The sequence below is a fragment of the Osmerus eperlanus genome, chromosome 5, assembly GCF_963692335.1.
Source record: "Osmerus eperlanus chromosome 5, fOsmEpe2.1, whole genome shotgun sequence".
Taxonomy (NCBI): Eukaryota; Metazoa; Chordata; class Actinopteri; order Osmeriformes; family Osmeridae; genus Osmerus; species Osmerus eperlanus.
In genome coordinates, this window is record NC_085022.1 from 1,114,618 (window position 1) to 1,130,801 (window position 16,184).

Sequence of the window (16,184 nt, forward strand, 5' to 3'; positions counted from 1 at the left end):
TAATATGTGTGTATGTGGGTCCACTCCTATCATCATGAACACACAGATATGTGCTGTGAACACTGCAGCACCGACACATGGGCTCTGGACCTGTCCTCCCTGCTAGTGCTGCTGTCTGGTGTGGAGGCTGTAGGAGGGATAACTAGTGCTGCTGTCTGGTGTGGAGGCTGTAGGAGGGATAACTAGTGCTGCTGTCTGGTGTGGAGGCTGTAGGAGGGATAACTAGTGCTGCTGTCTGGTGTGGAGGCTGTAGGAGGGATAACTAGTGCTGCTGTCTGATGTGGAGGCTGTAGGAGGGATAACTAGTGCTGCTGTCTGGTGTGGAGGCTCTAGGAGGGATAACTAGTGCTGCGGTCTGGTGTGGAGGCTGTAGGAGGGATAACTAGTGCTGCTGTCTGGTGTGGAGGCTGTAGGAGGGATAACTAGTGCTGCGGTCTGGTGTGGAGGCTGTAGGAGGGATAACTAGTGCTGCTGTCTGATGTGGAGGCTGTAGGAGGGATAACTAGTGCTGCTGTCTGGTGTGGAGGCTGTATGAGGGATAACTAGTGCTGCTGTCTGGTGTGGAGGCTGTAGGAGGGATAACTAGTGCTGCTGTCTGGTGTGGAGGCTCTAGGAGGGATAACTAGTGCTGCTGTCTGGTGTGGAGGCTGTAGGAGGGATAACTAGTGCTGCTGTCTGGTGTGGAGGCTGTAGGAGGGATAACTAGTGCTGCTGTCTGGTGTGGAGGCTGTAGGAGGGATAACTAGTGCTGCTGTCTGGTGTGGAGGCTGTAGGAGGGATAACTAGTGCTGCTGTCTGGTGTGGAGGCTGTAGGAGGGATAACTAGTGCTGCTGTCTGGTGTGGAGGCTCTAGGAGGGATAACTAGTGCTGCTGTCTGGTGTGGAGGCTGTAGGAGGGATAACTAGTGCTGCGGTCTGGTGTGGAGGCTGTAGGAGGGATAACTAGTGCTGCTGTCTGGTGTGGAGGCTCTAGGAGGGATAACTAGTGCTGCTGTCTGGTGTGGAGGCTGTAGGAGGGATAACTAGTGCTGCTGTCTGGTGTGGAGGCTGTAGGAGGGATAACTAGTGCTGCTGTCTGATGTGGAGGCTGTAGGAGGGATAACTAGTGCTGCTGTCTGGTGTGGAGGCTGTAGGAGGGATAACTAGTGCTGCTGTCTGGTGTGGAGGCTGTAGGAGGGATAACTAGTGCTGCTGTCTGGTGTGGAGGCTGTAGGAGGGATAACTAGTGCTGCTGTCTGGTGTGGAGGCTCTAGGAGGGATAACTAGTGCTGCTGTCTGGTGTGGAGGCTGTAGGAGGGATAACTAGTGCTGCTGTCTGGTGTGGAGGCTGTAGGAGGGATAACTAGTGCTGCTGTCTGGTGTGGAGGCTGTAGGAGGGATAACTAGTGCTGCTGTCTGGTGTGGAGGCTGTAGGAGGGATAACTAGTGCTGCTGTCTGGTGTGGAGGCTCTAGGAGGGATAACTAGTGCTGCTGTCTGGTGTGGAGGCTGTAGGTGGGATAACTAGTGCTGCGGTCTGGTGTAGAGGCTGTAGGAGGGATAACTAGTGCTGCTGTCTGGTGTGGAGGCTCTAGGAGGGATAACTAGTGCTGCTGTCTGGTGTGGAGGCTGTAGGAGGGATAACTAGTGCTGCTGTCTGGTGTGGAGGCTGTAGGAGGGATAACTAGTGCTGCTGTCTGATGTGGAGGCTGTAGGAGGGATAACTAGTGCTGCTGTCTGGTGTGGAGGCTCTAGGAGGGATAACTAGTGCTGCTGTCTGGTGTGGAGGCTGTAGGAGGGATAACTAGTGCTGCTGTCTGATGTGGAGGCTGTAGGAGGGATAACTAGTGCTGCTGTCTGGTGTGGAGGCTCTAGGAGGGATAACTAGTGCTGCGGTCTGGTGTGGAGGCTCTAGGAGGGATAACTAGTGCTGCTGTCTGGTGTGGAGGCTCTAGGAGGGATAACTAGTGCTGCTGTCTGGTGTGGAGGCTGTAGGAGGGATAACTAGTGCTGCTGTCTGGTGTGGAGGCTCTAGGAGGGATAACTAGTGCTGCTGTCTGATGTGGAGGCTGTAGAAGGCCCAGGGCTCAGGGACATAGATCACTCCAGGGTGCTTCTTCCTCAGGGCCTGGTCACTCCACAGGCAGGCCACCCAGACGGCCACCAGCCCCAGAGCCACGGAGAAGCTGGAGAGGAGGAAGAGGCCGTTGCTGTCTGGAACCAAGCCCTTCTGTTTCTGGTGCATCACCGTGGCGGTCATGGCAAAGAAGGTGAAGATGAAGAGGATGAAGATCTGGCCCTGGGTGATCAGGTACCTGGGGCAGGAGACAGGGGATAACAGACTTCTGTTTGCTTCTCTTCTTGAGTCTGCGTCTCAACCTGTAGCTTACAAAGTCTCATCACGGAGGGATGGAGAGGGGAGCAGGATGTAAACAAAGCCCAGAATTCATTCCAGAGGGAACAATAATGAATCTAGTGAAGACTTGGTATTTTTAACCTCTTTCCCAAATCTAACATGTCTATCACAAGCCAACACTAGAGAGGTAAATAAAGGTTTCATAGAAAACTCAAGCCTTTGATTGAACTTGTGTTCAACAACTCAGTGGGATACCTTGTTCAATATGTCTTCCATTGTTTCATTTATGACTTTAGGGAGACCTCTGAGAAAGTAATTACCGTGCACCACCTGTGCAATCTTCTTGATACAAAGTTTTTAAATTATTCTACAGCCACAGGGTTGGCCTGAGGGACTGAATCATTCTACAGTAAAACACCACACACAGCTGAAGCAGTAAAACACCACACACACCTGAAGCAGTAAAACACCACACACACCTGAAGCAGTAAAACACCACACACACCTGAAGCAGTAAAACACCACACACACCTGAAGCAGTAAAACACCACACACACCTGAAGCAGTAAAACACCACACACACCTGAAGCAGTAAAACACCACACACACCTGAATCAGTAAAACACCACACACACCTGAAGCAGTAAAACACCACACACACCTGAAGCAGTAAAACACCACACACACCTGAAGGGGTACACTTTGTTTCTACACACAGTCAGACACAAAATCCCAAGCACACAGCTCCCCCACGCCAGCACCTTGCACACAGGTCTAGCTCATTGTTTTGGCTCAGTGGGGTAAAAAATAAATACACACACTGGTTTAACAAGATGTGTACGGCATGAGATCAAAAGGGTTTGAGAAACGGACCAGTAGTAGAGCGCGCTGGGAGGGAGCATGACCCAGGCCGCAGCCGGCATCAGCCTCTCCTCGCTGGCTAGGGTGAAACAGCCGGTGAAGTAGAGGAAGAGGATGAGGAACAAGGGAACGAACCTGCACAAAAGAAAGAACATGTTCATGTTTATTTTCTTGACGAGGATATTTCTGAATTGGAGTTCTATAAAACAAAACAGGGATTTATAATTTAAGATAATCTGCTGTTTTAATGGACGCCGTTAATTACATTTTCATCATTAGTGGGAACAATAAAGATAATACAAATCAAAAGGGCACGATAGTCTCTTCTTTCTTACCACATCGAATGGCCGAGATTTTCATTGTAATAATACAGAAGTTCAAATGACTCTATCTGTGAATGTCCAAGTACAAACACAAAGCATGCATGTGAAACCACTTTTTAAAACTTGGATTAGAACAGTGACAAAGCAAAAGACTGCAAAAACCCTTGTGACACAGTGTAGTAAGGCATGCAGCATATCTTACTTCCAACAACAACTGACTCTCAAAGTGCTACTGACATATAGCCATGTAGAATAGCTGGTATGATATTTATCACTTTCACACTCCTTGACATCTACTCCTCCACAGTATGGCAGCTATAGAGATGACATCAACAGGTGGGTGATACCAGAGAGGCCGGTTTCAGGTTCCTGATGATGGGGTTCTCCCGGACGGACAGGTGGAGCTGGTATCCACCCAGCAGCAGGCGCTGGAGGACGGAGTCCCCCACCAGGTGCAGGCTGGCGCCCATGACGAAGGTGCTGATGCACAGGTAGACAGCTGCGCAGGGTAGGGTCCTGGGGCTGCGCTCGATCAGCTGAGACAAACAGGCAGACCACCTCAGACCTATTGTCTTGCTTCTCTTTTCACCACTTCAACCTCTCAGCACTCTCTCCATGTTTGTCAGTGCTCTCCCAGCTCTCTCCAGTCCATAGTGAACGGTTTACGTCAGACATGCCAAGTGTTCAATTAAACTGCTACACTGCTGACCTTTTCTTAAATGGCAAGATAGAGAGGAGCTGGAATATGACTCTTCGAATGTCCTAAATCAGGGAAGTGACTGGAGCAAAGCTGTATCTGAAGGGTTGGTGTGGCTCTCACAATAAGAAAATAAATTACGTCTTAAAAATATGTGTAAACTGAACACATACTATAAGTATTGTTTCTGTATGGGTGAACAATATAACAGCATATCAACCTGGGCATGAGCTGCACCCCATATTAATATTCTCTTGCTTTGAACATTTTGTTAGCCTTGTAATAGTTACCTTGAGGAGCAGGAAGGGAGTGATGATATTATAAGCCATGTGGAAATAATCTCCAGCACTGGGCCTGTTCAGGGGGAACCATTCAACTGGGAGGAGAAGCTGAAATGTCAGGGGGGAAGAGATACTCTGAACACACCAATGCCATACTTAGGCTTCCAATGCAGTAAACCTTTCAACATTAAGGTATGATGGCCATAACATGATAATACAGAAAACACATCAAGTTATCTAACTGTCAATGCAGCTGCACAACTACACAAACTGTTCCGCTCAGCCATCTGACTCCCTCCCTCTCTTCAGCCTTCAAGGCACTTCACCCTACTTGCCTCGGGGGAATGTCCCTGTACTTACTGTAAGTCGCTCTGGATAAGAGCGTCTGCTACATGACTAAATGCAAATAAAGGAGCCATGCTAAGGAGCCATGCTAAGGAGCCATGCTAAGGAGCCATGCTAAGGAGCCATGCTAAGGAGTCATGCTAAGGAGCCATGCTAAGGAGCCATGCTAAGGAGCCATGCTAAGGAGCCATGCTAAGGAGCCATGCTAAGGAGTCATGCTAAGGAGCCATGCTAAGGAGCCATGCTAAGGAGCCATGCTAAGGAGCCATGCAAAGGAGCCATGCTAAGGAGCCATGCTAAGGAGCCATGCTAAGGAGCCATGCTAAGGAGCCATGCTAAGGAGTCATGCTAAGGAGTCATGCTAAGGAGCCATGCTAAAAAGAGGACAGTGGCTCCCAGGCCCCCGTGCTGAGGTGTTGGAGGGGTCAGAGGGGTGAGGGGGGTCAGAGGGGTGAGGGGGGTCAGAGGGGTGAGGGGGGTCAGAGGGGTGAGGGGGGTCAGAGGTCGCCTGCAGCCTGCCCACCGTGACCACAGGCCTCCCTACGTCCAGCAGCCAGTTCTGCAGTGTGAAGCAGAGCCACAGGTCCAGGTGGAAGTGTCTGGGCAGAGAGCTCTCCAGATCCCTGCACCCGCGCCTGGACGGACGACAGGAAACACAGCAGCACATCTGCTCACTCAGCACAGAAACAGTATCACAACAAAAGGTCATTTATGTCATTAGAGCATAGGCAGCGCTGGTTAAGGTTGATAGTGGTATTGAGTGATGAGTTTTTGACTTCCAATCAGGCATATGTATTTTACTTTATACTCCCTGATAAAAAAATACAGGCCATTGATCAACCAGTGCGCTCCCATTCCTGTTGATTGTACACTGTGGGACCATAAGGGCATGGTCCCACAGTCATATAGTGGGACCATGTCCTTAGAATTCCGAGTTCAAGTTCAAAGTAGAGCCCATGACGTAAAGAGCATGGGGGGAATAATGCATTGATGGTTTCTGTGCTGGCAGAGAGCGTGTTAGACTCTTTCACTCCTCCAGCCATCTGTTGCCAGTTAATCCCATCTGTCCTGCCTGACTAACATTAACATGGTCAGAAGACAACAACAAAAACATTAGACTCTGAACCGCAAATGCAGATGATAAAGCCCTCTCCCCCCCCCCCTATCTCTCCCGCCCCTCTCTCTTTCTCTCCCCTCACTTTCTCTTCCTCTCTATCTCCCTTTCTCGCTCTCCCCCTCTCTCTACCATTCTCCCCCACTCTCTCTGTCTCCCCTCTCTTTCTCTCCCCCTCTCTCTCTCTCCCCCTCTTTCTCTCCCCCTCTTTCTCTCTCCCCCTCTTTCTCTCTCTCCCCCTCTTTCTCTCCACCCCTCTCTCTCTCCCTCTCCCCCTCTCTCTCTCCCGCTCTCTTTCCCTCCCTCTCCCCTTCTCTCCGTCTCCCTCTCTCTTTCCCTCTCTCTCTTTCAGCTGCTGTGTATGACTCGGTCACTCTTCACACCTCTGCCATCACTTGTTAAGACTGCGCTGCAGCCACAGAGAGCGAGCTCTGCTGTAAGAGGTCCAATGCTGCCCTCAGCAGTGGTTTAGGGAGACGACAGAGTGTTTGATCCTGGCAGCAACCGTCTGTCCTCCCAAACCCTGACTGGCTCGCTGGCACCGGCAGCTGAAGTCTAAGCTTATCCGATTTGTCTCTCAAATCCCAAGAGAACACGCTTCTCTGCCGGCAGGTTGCTTTTGTAAGCATCCCAGCAGGTACAAGGCAGTGCTTAAGTGCTGATGAGAACAGGGGAGAGGAGGGGAGGGGAATGAATTTATGATGATGGGTATTTAGTAAAGGACACTTATGGAGCAAGTATTGATTGATGTTGTCAAGCAGAGTTCTGGAAACACAGAACACTGTTGTATAGGAAGTGTGGAAAGACAACGAACAAGATACAACCTAGCCCAGTTAAATGTATGTTTGGCTATTTCTAGAAATCCATTGGAGTAGATAAATTTGTATTTTTCCAAACCTAGACAAAAAAGATGCTTGCATTGCAGAGTTCTGACGTTTCCGCATGGACGAGTGCATCTGTATTCCGAATGAATCATGAAGATTCCACCGACGTCAGTTCTTATCGACCAGTCCACTCCTAGTTGGCAGCTTCCCTCCTTCAAACTTGAGAAAGTATGAACAAAATAATAAGAAGGAGTTTAAATAGCTGTAGCCTACCTACTTAGTATGCCTAGTAAGAAATGTAACTCTAATAATGGCGGGAAAATGTGCTAGAAGAACAACCACGGTAACTAAGCGATGACAGTGACACTACATTATATTTTCTGACTCGGAGTCCATCTCACCATCCATCTTCTACGCGCGATTTTCTTAGTTCCCCGTATTACTGGTGGGCTGTAGGCTACTGTTTCTCAAATTTCTGTTACACCGGCGACCAGTTGTGAGGTTAATACTGATTGCTCCACTAGCGTACGGGGAATCGAAATGTAGAGAGGTTTCACCCAGATAAATCTATAATCTGTTTTTAACTCCCTCCCCCTTTTTATCTTAGGGGAATAGTGGCTGGGCTTCAGACCAGCCGAGGTTTATGTAAAATACTGTTAGTTTGATTATATCAAAGGTGGCCTCGTATCAAAATAAAGCTCTGAATTAGGCAACAATACATCTCCAATCCAGATGCTTTTCTTTTTTTTTTTTTTCTTTTTTTTTTTACATTTCCTGTGATGACAACTCTGCGATATTGAAAGCTCTCAGTCCCATTGACACTCAACTGTTGTGCCACTGCTGGAAAACCACGGTGACATACAGACAAGCACGGATTTTCAAAACGTACTCAGAATGCCTGGGCCTGTTGCTCAGATGTAAGGACTATTGGGGCGGCTGTGGCTCAGTGGGTAGAGAGGGTTGTCTGTTAATCGCAAGGTTCGATCCCCAACTCCTCCTAGGTCATGTGCCGAAGTATCCTTGACCAAGACTCTGATCCCCAAGTTGCTCCCAATGGGCAGGCCAGCGCCTTGCATGGTAGCTCGCTGCTGTCGGTATGTGTGAGTGTGATTATGGGTGAATGAGAGGCAAACATTGTAAAGCGCTTTGAGTGCCGCTAAGGTAGAAAAGCGCTATATAAATGCAGTCCATTTACTATTTAAGGAAAGGGGTTAGTGTTAGCACATATAAACACACGCACACATATAGGCCTACTAAGTATGTACTGCACGTAGGCTACCAGGATTTAATTGGTATTCCTTAAATGTAGGCTATCAATAAATAAATAACCAACTTGTGAGTGGCTTCAACACATCTCTGTTGAATAGTGAAGGCTATTTTGTCTGCATTTCGCTGTTGTCAAAGCCAAAATGTCAAAGTCGTCATGAAGTATTTTACAATTGAGCTAGGCACCAAGAACTGTGCTAGCCTACCAATGCGGTTAATGTAGGCCTATTCATTTCGTGTTTGGGGACAGTGAGGGGCGCTGTTGAAAAGAGGGAGGGAACGAGGGATTCGGTGGAAGGAAGATGAATGACAGAAAAGTCAGACTGATAATAAAACAGAAGCCAGGTGAGGTGACATTTTATTGGCATCCAAATTGTATAGCCCTATGCAGGTCCCTGAGATTCCCGTATACCCTTTTGATCTTACACTTGAAACACCTCCATAGCGAACAAGGCCTCGGACTGTCTTGAGATGAGATTGGAATTTGTCTGAGAGACTGTAGAAAAGTAATAATTTAGTTGTTGCTAACGGGTTATCTTTGGCTCGTGGATGTTGTTGCTCTGATGAATGATCCTAGAAACAACATATGACGAACTATCTGATCATAACAAATAAATGTATTCAACATTTATTGTGTGCCATTGAGTCCTATAAGATTTTGTGCGGGTGGGTGGTACGGACATCTAAAAACGGACCATTTCCGTTTGGACCACTTTTCAGTCGGAGACAGTTGAGAGCCGAACAATCACTTCCGGCAAATTGTTTGGTTAGCAAAGGTGAAATTAGCTCGGCCCTACATTGAAAATATTTGCATCTGCTAACCAATCTTTATAGTTCACTTTAACGGATTCAACGTGTTCGGAAACAACAATGTAGAGATCGGGATCTTGTTTTTTTTTATATAATACTTTTCTAACACAATTTTGAACGTCGGTAGCTCACTAGCTTAGCGGCGTTGTGAGCTTCAGCTGTCTGACTCGAGCTAGAAGTTGGCTCGACGGTAACCAACTAGCTAGCTACCAACAAGGTGAAGGGACCCCCAAAACAAAAGTTATATTGGAAAAGTTATTGCACAGTTAAGAAACAATAGTTAGCTGCTACACAACACACCACTGGCTGCTTTTAAATTTGAGAAAACATTATTTTAAGCCAAACCATTTGTAAAAGAACTGAGATTTTCATGTGAGCGCTAGAGGTAGTTTAGGTATATTAATGGGAGGCGGGTTGAGTGCATCTTGTCGGCGACACTTGAGAAGGAGTAGGTTTCGGCGACCTGCCAGGCTTGAATGGAGTCGCTGGCTGGCTACGTTTATAAAGCGGCCGGCGAAGGTCGCGTCTTGACGCTGGCGGCTCTTCTCCTCAACCACTCCGAGTCTGAGACTCGGTATCTGCTGGGCTACGTGACCCACCTCGCCGGCCAAAGATCCACTCCTCTCATCATCGCAGCTCGAAACGGACACGACAAAGTTGTGCGGCTGCTTCTGGACCACTATAAAGTAGACACTGAACAGACGGGAACAGTCAGATTTGACGGGTGAGTTTTGACTTCGCTAATAATGTGTTCTTGTATGTACTATTAAAACATGACTGTAATCATGATGCTAAGATTTGACGTAAAGGGGGGAGGGGAGTCAGGAATGACCAGTTCTGCCGCTGTGCTCTCTTCAGGTATGTGATAGATGGAGCTACAGCCCTGTGGTGTGCGGCCGGCGCGGGGCACTTTGAGGTAGTCCGGCTGCTTGTGACCCACCTGGCCAACGTGAACCACACCACCGTCACCAACTCCACCCCTCTGAGGGCAGCCTGTTTCGACGGGCGCCTGGACATCGTCCGCTACCTGGTGGATCACAACGCCAACATCGGCATCGCCAACAAGTATGACAACACCTGCCTGATGATCGCAGCCTATAAAGGTCACACAGACGTGGTGCAGTTCCTGCTGGCGAAGGGGGCCGACTCCAACGCCAAAGCCCACTGCGGCGCCACCGCGCTGCACTTTGCCGCCGAGGCCGGCCACCTGGACATCGTCAAGGAGCTGGTAAGTTGCCATGCCGCCATGGTGGTCAACGGCCACGGCATGACTCCTCTGAAGGTGGCGGCTGAGAGCTGCAAGGCGGACGTGGTGGAGCTGTTGCTGCTGCATGCTGACTGTGAGCCGCGGAGCCGCATCGAGGCGCTGGAGCTGCTGGGGGCGTCCTTCGCCAACGACCGCGAGAACTACGACATCCTGAAGACATACCACTACCTGTTCCTGGCCATGCTGGAGCGCTGCCGAGACCCTGCCAACCCCATCCCCAAGGAGCCCGGCCCGGCCGTGGAGGCGTACGGGGGCCGGGGCGAGTGCTCCACCCCCCAGGAGCTGGAGGCCATCCGGGGGGACCGCGACGCACTGCACATGGAGGGGCTAATGGTGCGCGAGCGCATCCTGGGCTCGGACAACATCGACGTGTCGCACCCCATTATCTACCGCGGCGCCGTGTACGCAGACAACATGGAGTTCGACCAGTGCATCAAACTGTGGCTGCACGCGCTGCAGCTCAGGCAGAAGGGAAACCGCAACACCCACAAGGACCTGCTGCGCTTCGCCCAGGTCTTCTCCCAGATGGTGCACCTGAAGGAGGCGGTGTCGGCGGGGGCAGTGGAGCAGGTGCTGCGCTGCTGTGTGCTGGAGGTGCGGAGGAGCATGGCACGCGTGGAGACGGCCCCGGAAGCAGAGCTGCCCGCCACCATGGACAGCTACGAGTCCAACCTGTTCACCTTCCTCTACCTGGTCTGCATCTCCACCAAGACGCTATGCGGGGATGAGGAGCGCGGACGCATCAACAAGCAGATCTACAACCTGATCCAGCTGGACCCGCGCTCCCGCCAGGGAAGCTCCCTGCTGCACCTGGCCATCAGCTCCAACACGCCCGTGGACGACTTCCACACCAACGATGTGTGCAGCTTCCCCAGCGCCCAGGTCACCAAGCTGCTGCTGGACTGCGGCGCCCAGGTCAACGCCGTCGACAACGAGGGGAACAGCCCGCTGCACATCATCGTTCAGTATAACCGGCCAATCAGCGACTTCCTGACACTGCACGCTATCATCATCAGCCTGGTGGAGGCGGGGGCGCACACGGACATGACCAACAAGCAGAAGAAGACTCCGCTGGATAAGAGCACCACAGGTGTGTCGGAGATCCTGCTGAAGACCCAGATGAAGATGAGTCTGAAGTGTCTGGCGGCCCGCGCGGTGAGGCAGCACCAGATCACCTACCACAACCAGATCCCACGCAGCCTGGAGGAGTTTGTGGAGTTCCACTGACGCTCCGCCACACACAGAACCAGTAGAGAAATACCACACAAAATACTCTTAATCAAATTTTTTTGTATTGGTATGATGTTTTTTATTGTTATCTAACGAATCTAAACTATGGTTCTGGGTGAAGGTGATACTGATGGAACAGTTTCAAATGCATTTGTTTTATAAATGACAGTTGCTTGTGTCTATTGTAAGTATACATTGTGGAAAAACCAGCACTCATAGTAGGTATGGGCCACCATGTCTCTGGTGGTTTTCAAACTGGAGTTTAAATGATTTAATTGGCTGGTGTTTGTCTTACTAATCAGTAGGAACTGATATTACGAACTTACTGTGAGGAGTCTGTAATGCAAGTATTCCAAAGAAGCGCAGTGAGCAGGCTGCTGAGATCCAGTCCTCCCAGCAGCAGGGGTGTGGGCTCTGCTGGTCCAGTCCTCCCAGCAGCAGGGGTGTGGGCTCTGCTGGTCCAGTCCTCCCAGCAGCAGGGGTGTGGGCTCTGCTGGTCCAGTCCTCCCAGCAGCAGGGGTGTGGGCTCTGCTGGTCCAGTCCTCCCAGCAGCAGGGGTGTGGGCTCTGCTGGTCCAGTCCTCCCAGCAGCAGGGGTGTGGGCTCTGCTGGTCCAGTCCTCCCAGCAGCAGGGGTGTCGGCTCTGCTGGTACAGTCCTCCCAGCAGCAGGGGTGTGGGCTCTGCTGGTACAGTCCTCCCAGAAGCAGGGGTGTGGGCTCTGCTGGTCCAGTCCTCCCAGCAGCAGGGGTGTGGGCTCTGCTGGTCCAGTCCTCCCAGCAGCAGGGGTGTGGGCTCTGCTGGTACAGTCCTCCCAGCAGCAGGGATGTGGGCTCTGCTGGTACAGTCCTCCCAGCAGCAGGGGTGTGGGCTCTGCTGGTCCACCTGAGACAGCAGCACTGTCGTCTCACTGTCTTCAGCCTTATTGCTGCGCCTGCAGGATGGTGTGCGCCTGCAGGATGGTGTGCGCCTGCTTGTTGTGGTTTTACAGACTGCTTGTGTTTGAGCATGTTGGTGTGTGTGAGTGCATGAGAGAGAAAGCGAGAATGAAAGTTAGTTTTACAGACAGAGCAAGCTAAAACAAATGAGGTGCCTCATGGGAAAAGTCAAAGGTGTATGTGTGCGAGTGCATGTGAGTTTAAAAGCCACTTTGTGATCCCATTTGGCAAAGCCATGCCCTCAGATAGCCGTGGGTGTCTGGTGCAGGGCTGTCCACTGTCTGGATCTCTGTCCTGGATGTTCATCACTCACTAAACATTACTCTGGTCAGCACAGGTACTGAAGAAGACGTCTGGTATTCTCAAGAGAAACATGCTATCATACCTGCTGGACAGCACTTTGTACTTATTATACCTTCTTTTTTTCCTAACCAATATTTTTAAAAGTTTATTTAAAATGATGTGTTTGGAAATATATTTTGATAACTATTAAGATGTACCTCTTTGAACCTAGATGTGAAATTAGATTCCTTTTCCAGAAACACTGATGGGGTAAAAGATGTGCCAGTGATGTGGCTTTGTCCCGGTCAGACGGGGGTTTGCCCCGGTCAGACGGGGGTTTGAATGGGGCTGTTTTAACTGTCGCAGGTCTTGTTTTATTGGCGCATGTGCACCTGAGATCATTCAAACTGCTCACCTACTGAAGAGAAGCCGGTGTGATGGGAGGGTTTTCTTGATTTGGCTGCGTTGCCTGAGGTGGCCTTAAATGTTGGGCGGTGCTGGTGTTCTGTGTGCCGGTCTCCTGGCGTGTGGAAGCACGTAGAGAGACGGCAGCGACCAGACGCCGGGGAAGACTGAACTTCAGGGCTGATTCTGTTTTGCCAACATGTCCTTCGTCCTCATCAGAGATTGTATCGTCCGTCATTATTTTGTGTTGTTCCAAATCGAACGGTCTGAGATTAAAAGCTAAATCGAAAGAGTTCTGTCCATTTTGGTTTTCCTTCATATGTACTGTGCTCTGAGAACAAATGTTTGTGGCCTTTTAATTTAAGAGGGGAAAGGAAGGGTTCATTTTTTATCTTGGGTTGATGGATTTAGTAACTGTTGTAACTGGCCGAAGAATGTTCTTGTGTCTTGTTATAGAATTAATGAAAACAGTATGAAATGTCTATTGAAAAAAGCTTTAAATTTGCGGTGCTGCCTGATTATAGCAAAATTAACCCAAAGATGAACTAGCTAACAGTGTTACTCTTAATTGGTTTACAGTTGTTTTGGGGGGAAATCATTTGCTTTTTATGTCTAAATTGTAAACAATATTGGTTGGTGTCATATTAAAGCTGTTTCCAGATGATTTCCTCATTGAAATGTTCTCTCCTTCACTCAATCCTGTTTAAATTATTCACTTTTTACTGGATTTTATAAGCCCAGTTGTCTTTTCTGTAATTTACAATGGCATTTGATCAATTTGGAATGTTTTAAGTCTGACGGCACATTACAATTTTAACTAGTGTTTCTGTGTCTTAACTGTTGGGTTGTGGTTTCTAGACTGGGGTTGTGGTTTCTAGACTGGTTATTAGACTGAGAAGCGTGGCGCTTTAATATGACACCAAGGCAGCACGTGCACCCAGCTGAGCAGATCAACACCATCTGTTCCAGGGGGAAACCGACATTAGGGGTGGGGGAAAAAATAGATTCACATTTGAATCGCGATTCAGTCTTCTAGCGATTCACATCGATTTACAAATGTAAAAATCTCAATTTTTTTTTTGTAATCTAACTTTTTTATTTATGGAAAAAAAGGATTTGATTAAACATTGCAAAAAATCATCAATCGATTTTTTATCGATTCGTGACCCCAATAATCAAATAGTGAGGTACTAAAAGATTCCCACCCCTAACCGACATGCAGTACAGACAAATGTTTCTGTGTCAGGTGAGTTAGGGAGTCAGGTGGCTGAGCGGTTAGGGAGTCGGGCTAGTAATCTGAAGGTTACCGGTTCGATTCCCGGCTGTGCCAAATGACGTTGTGTCCTTGGGCAAGGCACTTCACCCTACTTGCCTCAGGGGGAATGTCCCTGTACTTTACTGTAAGTCGCTCTGGATAAGAGCGTCTGCTAAATGACTAAATGTAAATGTGTCACCTGCAGTGACCCTGGCACCAGATGGCCTCTAGATTGAGTCTAGGCTTTGCTGGGTTTAATGCTCACCCCAAAATTATGGAAGCAAATCATGACCAAAATTTAAATTAAAATGCATTTGCAGAAATGCTTTTTCATTTTAAGCGGCTGCATTATTTGACATCCTATTTGCATTTTAATTTTCTTCAAGACTGCTCAATCTTTCACTTAATTAAAATGAAAAAGAAATAGACATTTGAGATTCAATTTTCAAAATATGCCCCAGCAAATAGATACCAAAATTAAATTTGAAATGTAAAATTTGAAAATTAAAATGCATTTGCAGAAATGCTTTTTCATTTTAAGAATGTGGCTGCATTATTGGACTCATAAATACAATTTTAATCAATCATTCTATTTGCATTTTCTTCTTCAAGACTGCACGTTGTATGCCATAATCAAAAAGAAAACACAGCGGACATTGCTTTTTCGTTTTCGTGGTCTGCCCACAAAGTACTGCCCAGAATTCGAAAACGAAAAAGCAATCTGAGCAGCGCAGCAGAGTGACGTCAGTAGCCGCTCTTCTTCAGCTCCCTGCTGACCGAGCTACCCATTCTTATGAAAAAGCATTTCTGCAAATGCATTTTAATTAAAATTTTGGTCACGATTTGCTTCCATACAAAATGGATGATTCTTCAGATAAGCACTGTACTGTTATTTGTCATCCAAGAGGAACAGCTATTATCAGCCCGTGTCCAGACAGAACTGGGATGGTCTCAGCGCTCATGGGAAATGTGTTCAGTGATAAGGCCTGTAGAGCCCAGGTGACTCAACACAGTAACTTTGACAGGGAAGGCTTTATGTTTCTGTATTCACCAGCAAAGGTAGTTTAAACAGGATACATGTTTTATATTAACGACATGACATGCTTTATTTCATTTCTACATAGTCATTGTTGCATCGTCCGTCTCCTGGTATCTGCTCAGAAAATGACACAACCTGTGTACGTCCACTTATCTAGACATGCCAAGCAGTCGTGATGGTTCCACAATATCTTTTTAAGTTATAATTTCAGTTATTACAAATTCAGTTTAGTACAAAGTAATGCCACTGTCCTTTTAAAACAGCCTTCAACAACTTCCAAGTCAGTTGTGAAGACACAGTTGGATATTTACAAAGTTCAAGTTTGTCTTTATACAACAAAAGTGCATCAGCTATAGAATATATAATTTGCTATAGTATACAGCTTGATATACCTACGCCAGCTCCTTCACCCTGATAAAGGAGTGTGTGTTGAATGTTCTAGAAACAACATCATAGACCACACCTTCAGCTGCTGGCATAGGTAGTCTTGTCCTGAAACAGGTCACTGCTTTCAGTTTCTGTTGTCTTATTTCAGGCTTAGTCATAATCCCAACAATGAAGAAATCACACATTAAAATGACTCAGGCCTTGCTGGTGTGATAGTGAAAGACTGTTAAGTCTATGACTCAGGCCTTGCTGGTGTGATGGTGACTCAGTCCTTGCTGGTGTGATAGTGACTCAGGCCTTGCTGGTGTGATGGTGACTCAGTCCTTGCTGGTGTGATAGTGACTCAGGCCTTGCTGGTGTGATAGTGACTAGAGCCCGACCGATATATTGGCGGGCCGATATTATCGGCCGATATTGGGTATTTTCCAAACTATCGGTATCGGCATTTATAATGGCCGATAAATGAATATTTACGTTTTTTTTTTTTTTTTCAAAGGACTTTAAGTTTCATATGTTAAGTTTGTATTTT

General features: G+C 48.1%; 2 protein-coding genes across 2 annotated transcripts; one reads left to right on the forward strand and one right to left on the reverse strand.

Annotated features, from left to right (window-relative positions):
* Positions 1-2,010: 2,010 nt before the first annotated feature.
* Positions 2,011-7,303, reverse strand: cln6b (CLN6 transmembrane ER protein b). Its single transcript, XM_062462847.1, has 8 exons — positions 7,181-7,303; positions 6,853-6,998; positions 5,365-5,476; positions 4,506-4,604; positions 3,866-4,054; positions 3,531-3,586; positions 3,208-3,330; positions 2,011-2,293 (listed from the first exon to the last, which is right to left on the reverse strand). Exons 2-8 carry the CDS (start codon positions 6,909-6,911, stop codon positions 2,023-2,025), a joined length of 909 nt encoding a protein of 302 aa, XP_062318831.1. The 5' UTR covers positions 6,912-6,998; positions 7,181-7,303; the 3' UTR covers positions 2,011-2,022.
* Positions 7,304-8,742: 1,439 nt separating this feature from the next.
* On the forward strand, positions 8,743-13,638 carry fem1b (fem-1 homolog b). The gene is made up of 2 exons (XM_062460905.1): positions 8,743-9,579; positions 9,714-13,638. The coding sequence occupies exons 1-2, from the start codon at positions 9,332-9,334 to the stop codon at positions 11,347-11,349; spliced, it is 1,884 nt and encodes a 627-aa protein (XP_062316889.1). The 5' UTR covers positions 8,743-9,331; the 3' UTR covers positions 11,350-13,638.
* Positions 13,639-16,184: the final 2,546 nt, after the last annotated feature.

Coding starts and splice junctions, on each gene's coding strand:
- cln6b (XM_062462847.1), bottom strand. CDS start 6,911: ATGCACTCGTCCATGCGGAAACGTCAGAACTCTGCAATGCAAGCATCT. Junction 4,605..5,364: donor TAGGGAGGCCTGTGGTCACG/GTGGGCAGGCTG, acceptor CTGACATTTCAG/CTTCTCCTCCCAGTTGAATG. Junction 3,331..3,530: donor AATCTCGGCCATTCGATGTG/GTAAGAAAGAAG, acceptor TCTTTTGTGCAG/GTTCGTTCCCTTGTTCCTCA.
- fem1b (XM_062460905.1), top strand. CDS start 9,332: ATGGAGTCGCTGGCTGGCTACGTTTATAAAGCGGCCGGCGAAGGTCGC. Junction 9,580..9,713: donor GGAACAGTCAGATTTGACGG/GTGAGTTTTGAC, acceptor TGCTCTCTTCAG/GTATGTGATAGATGGAGCTA.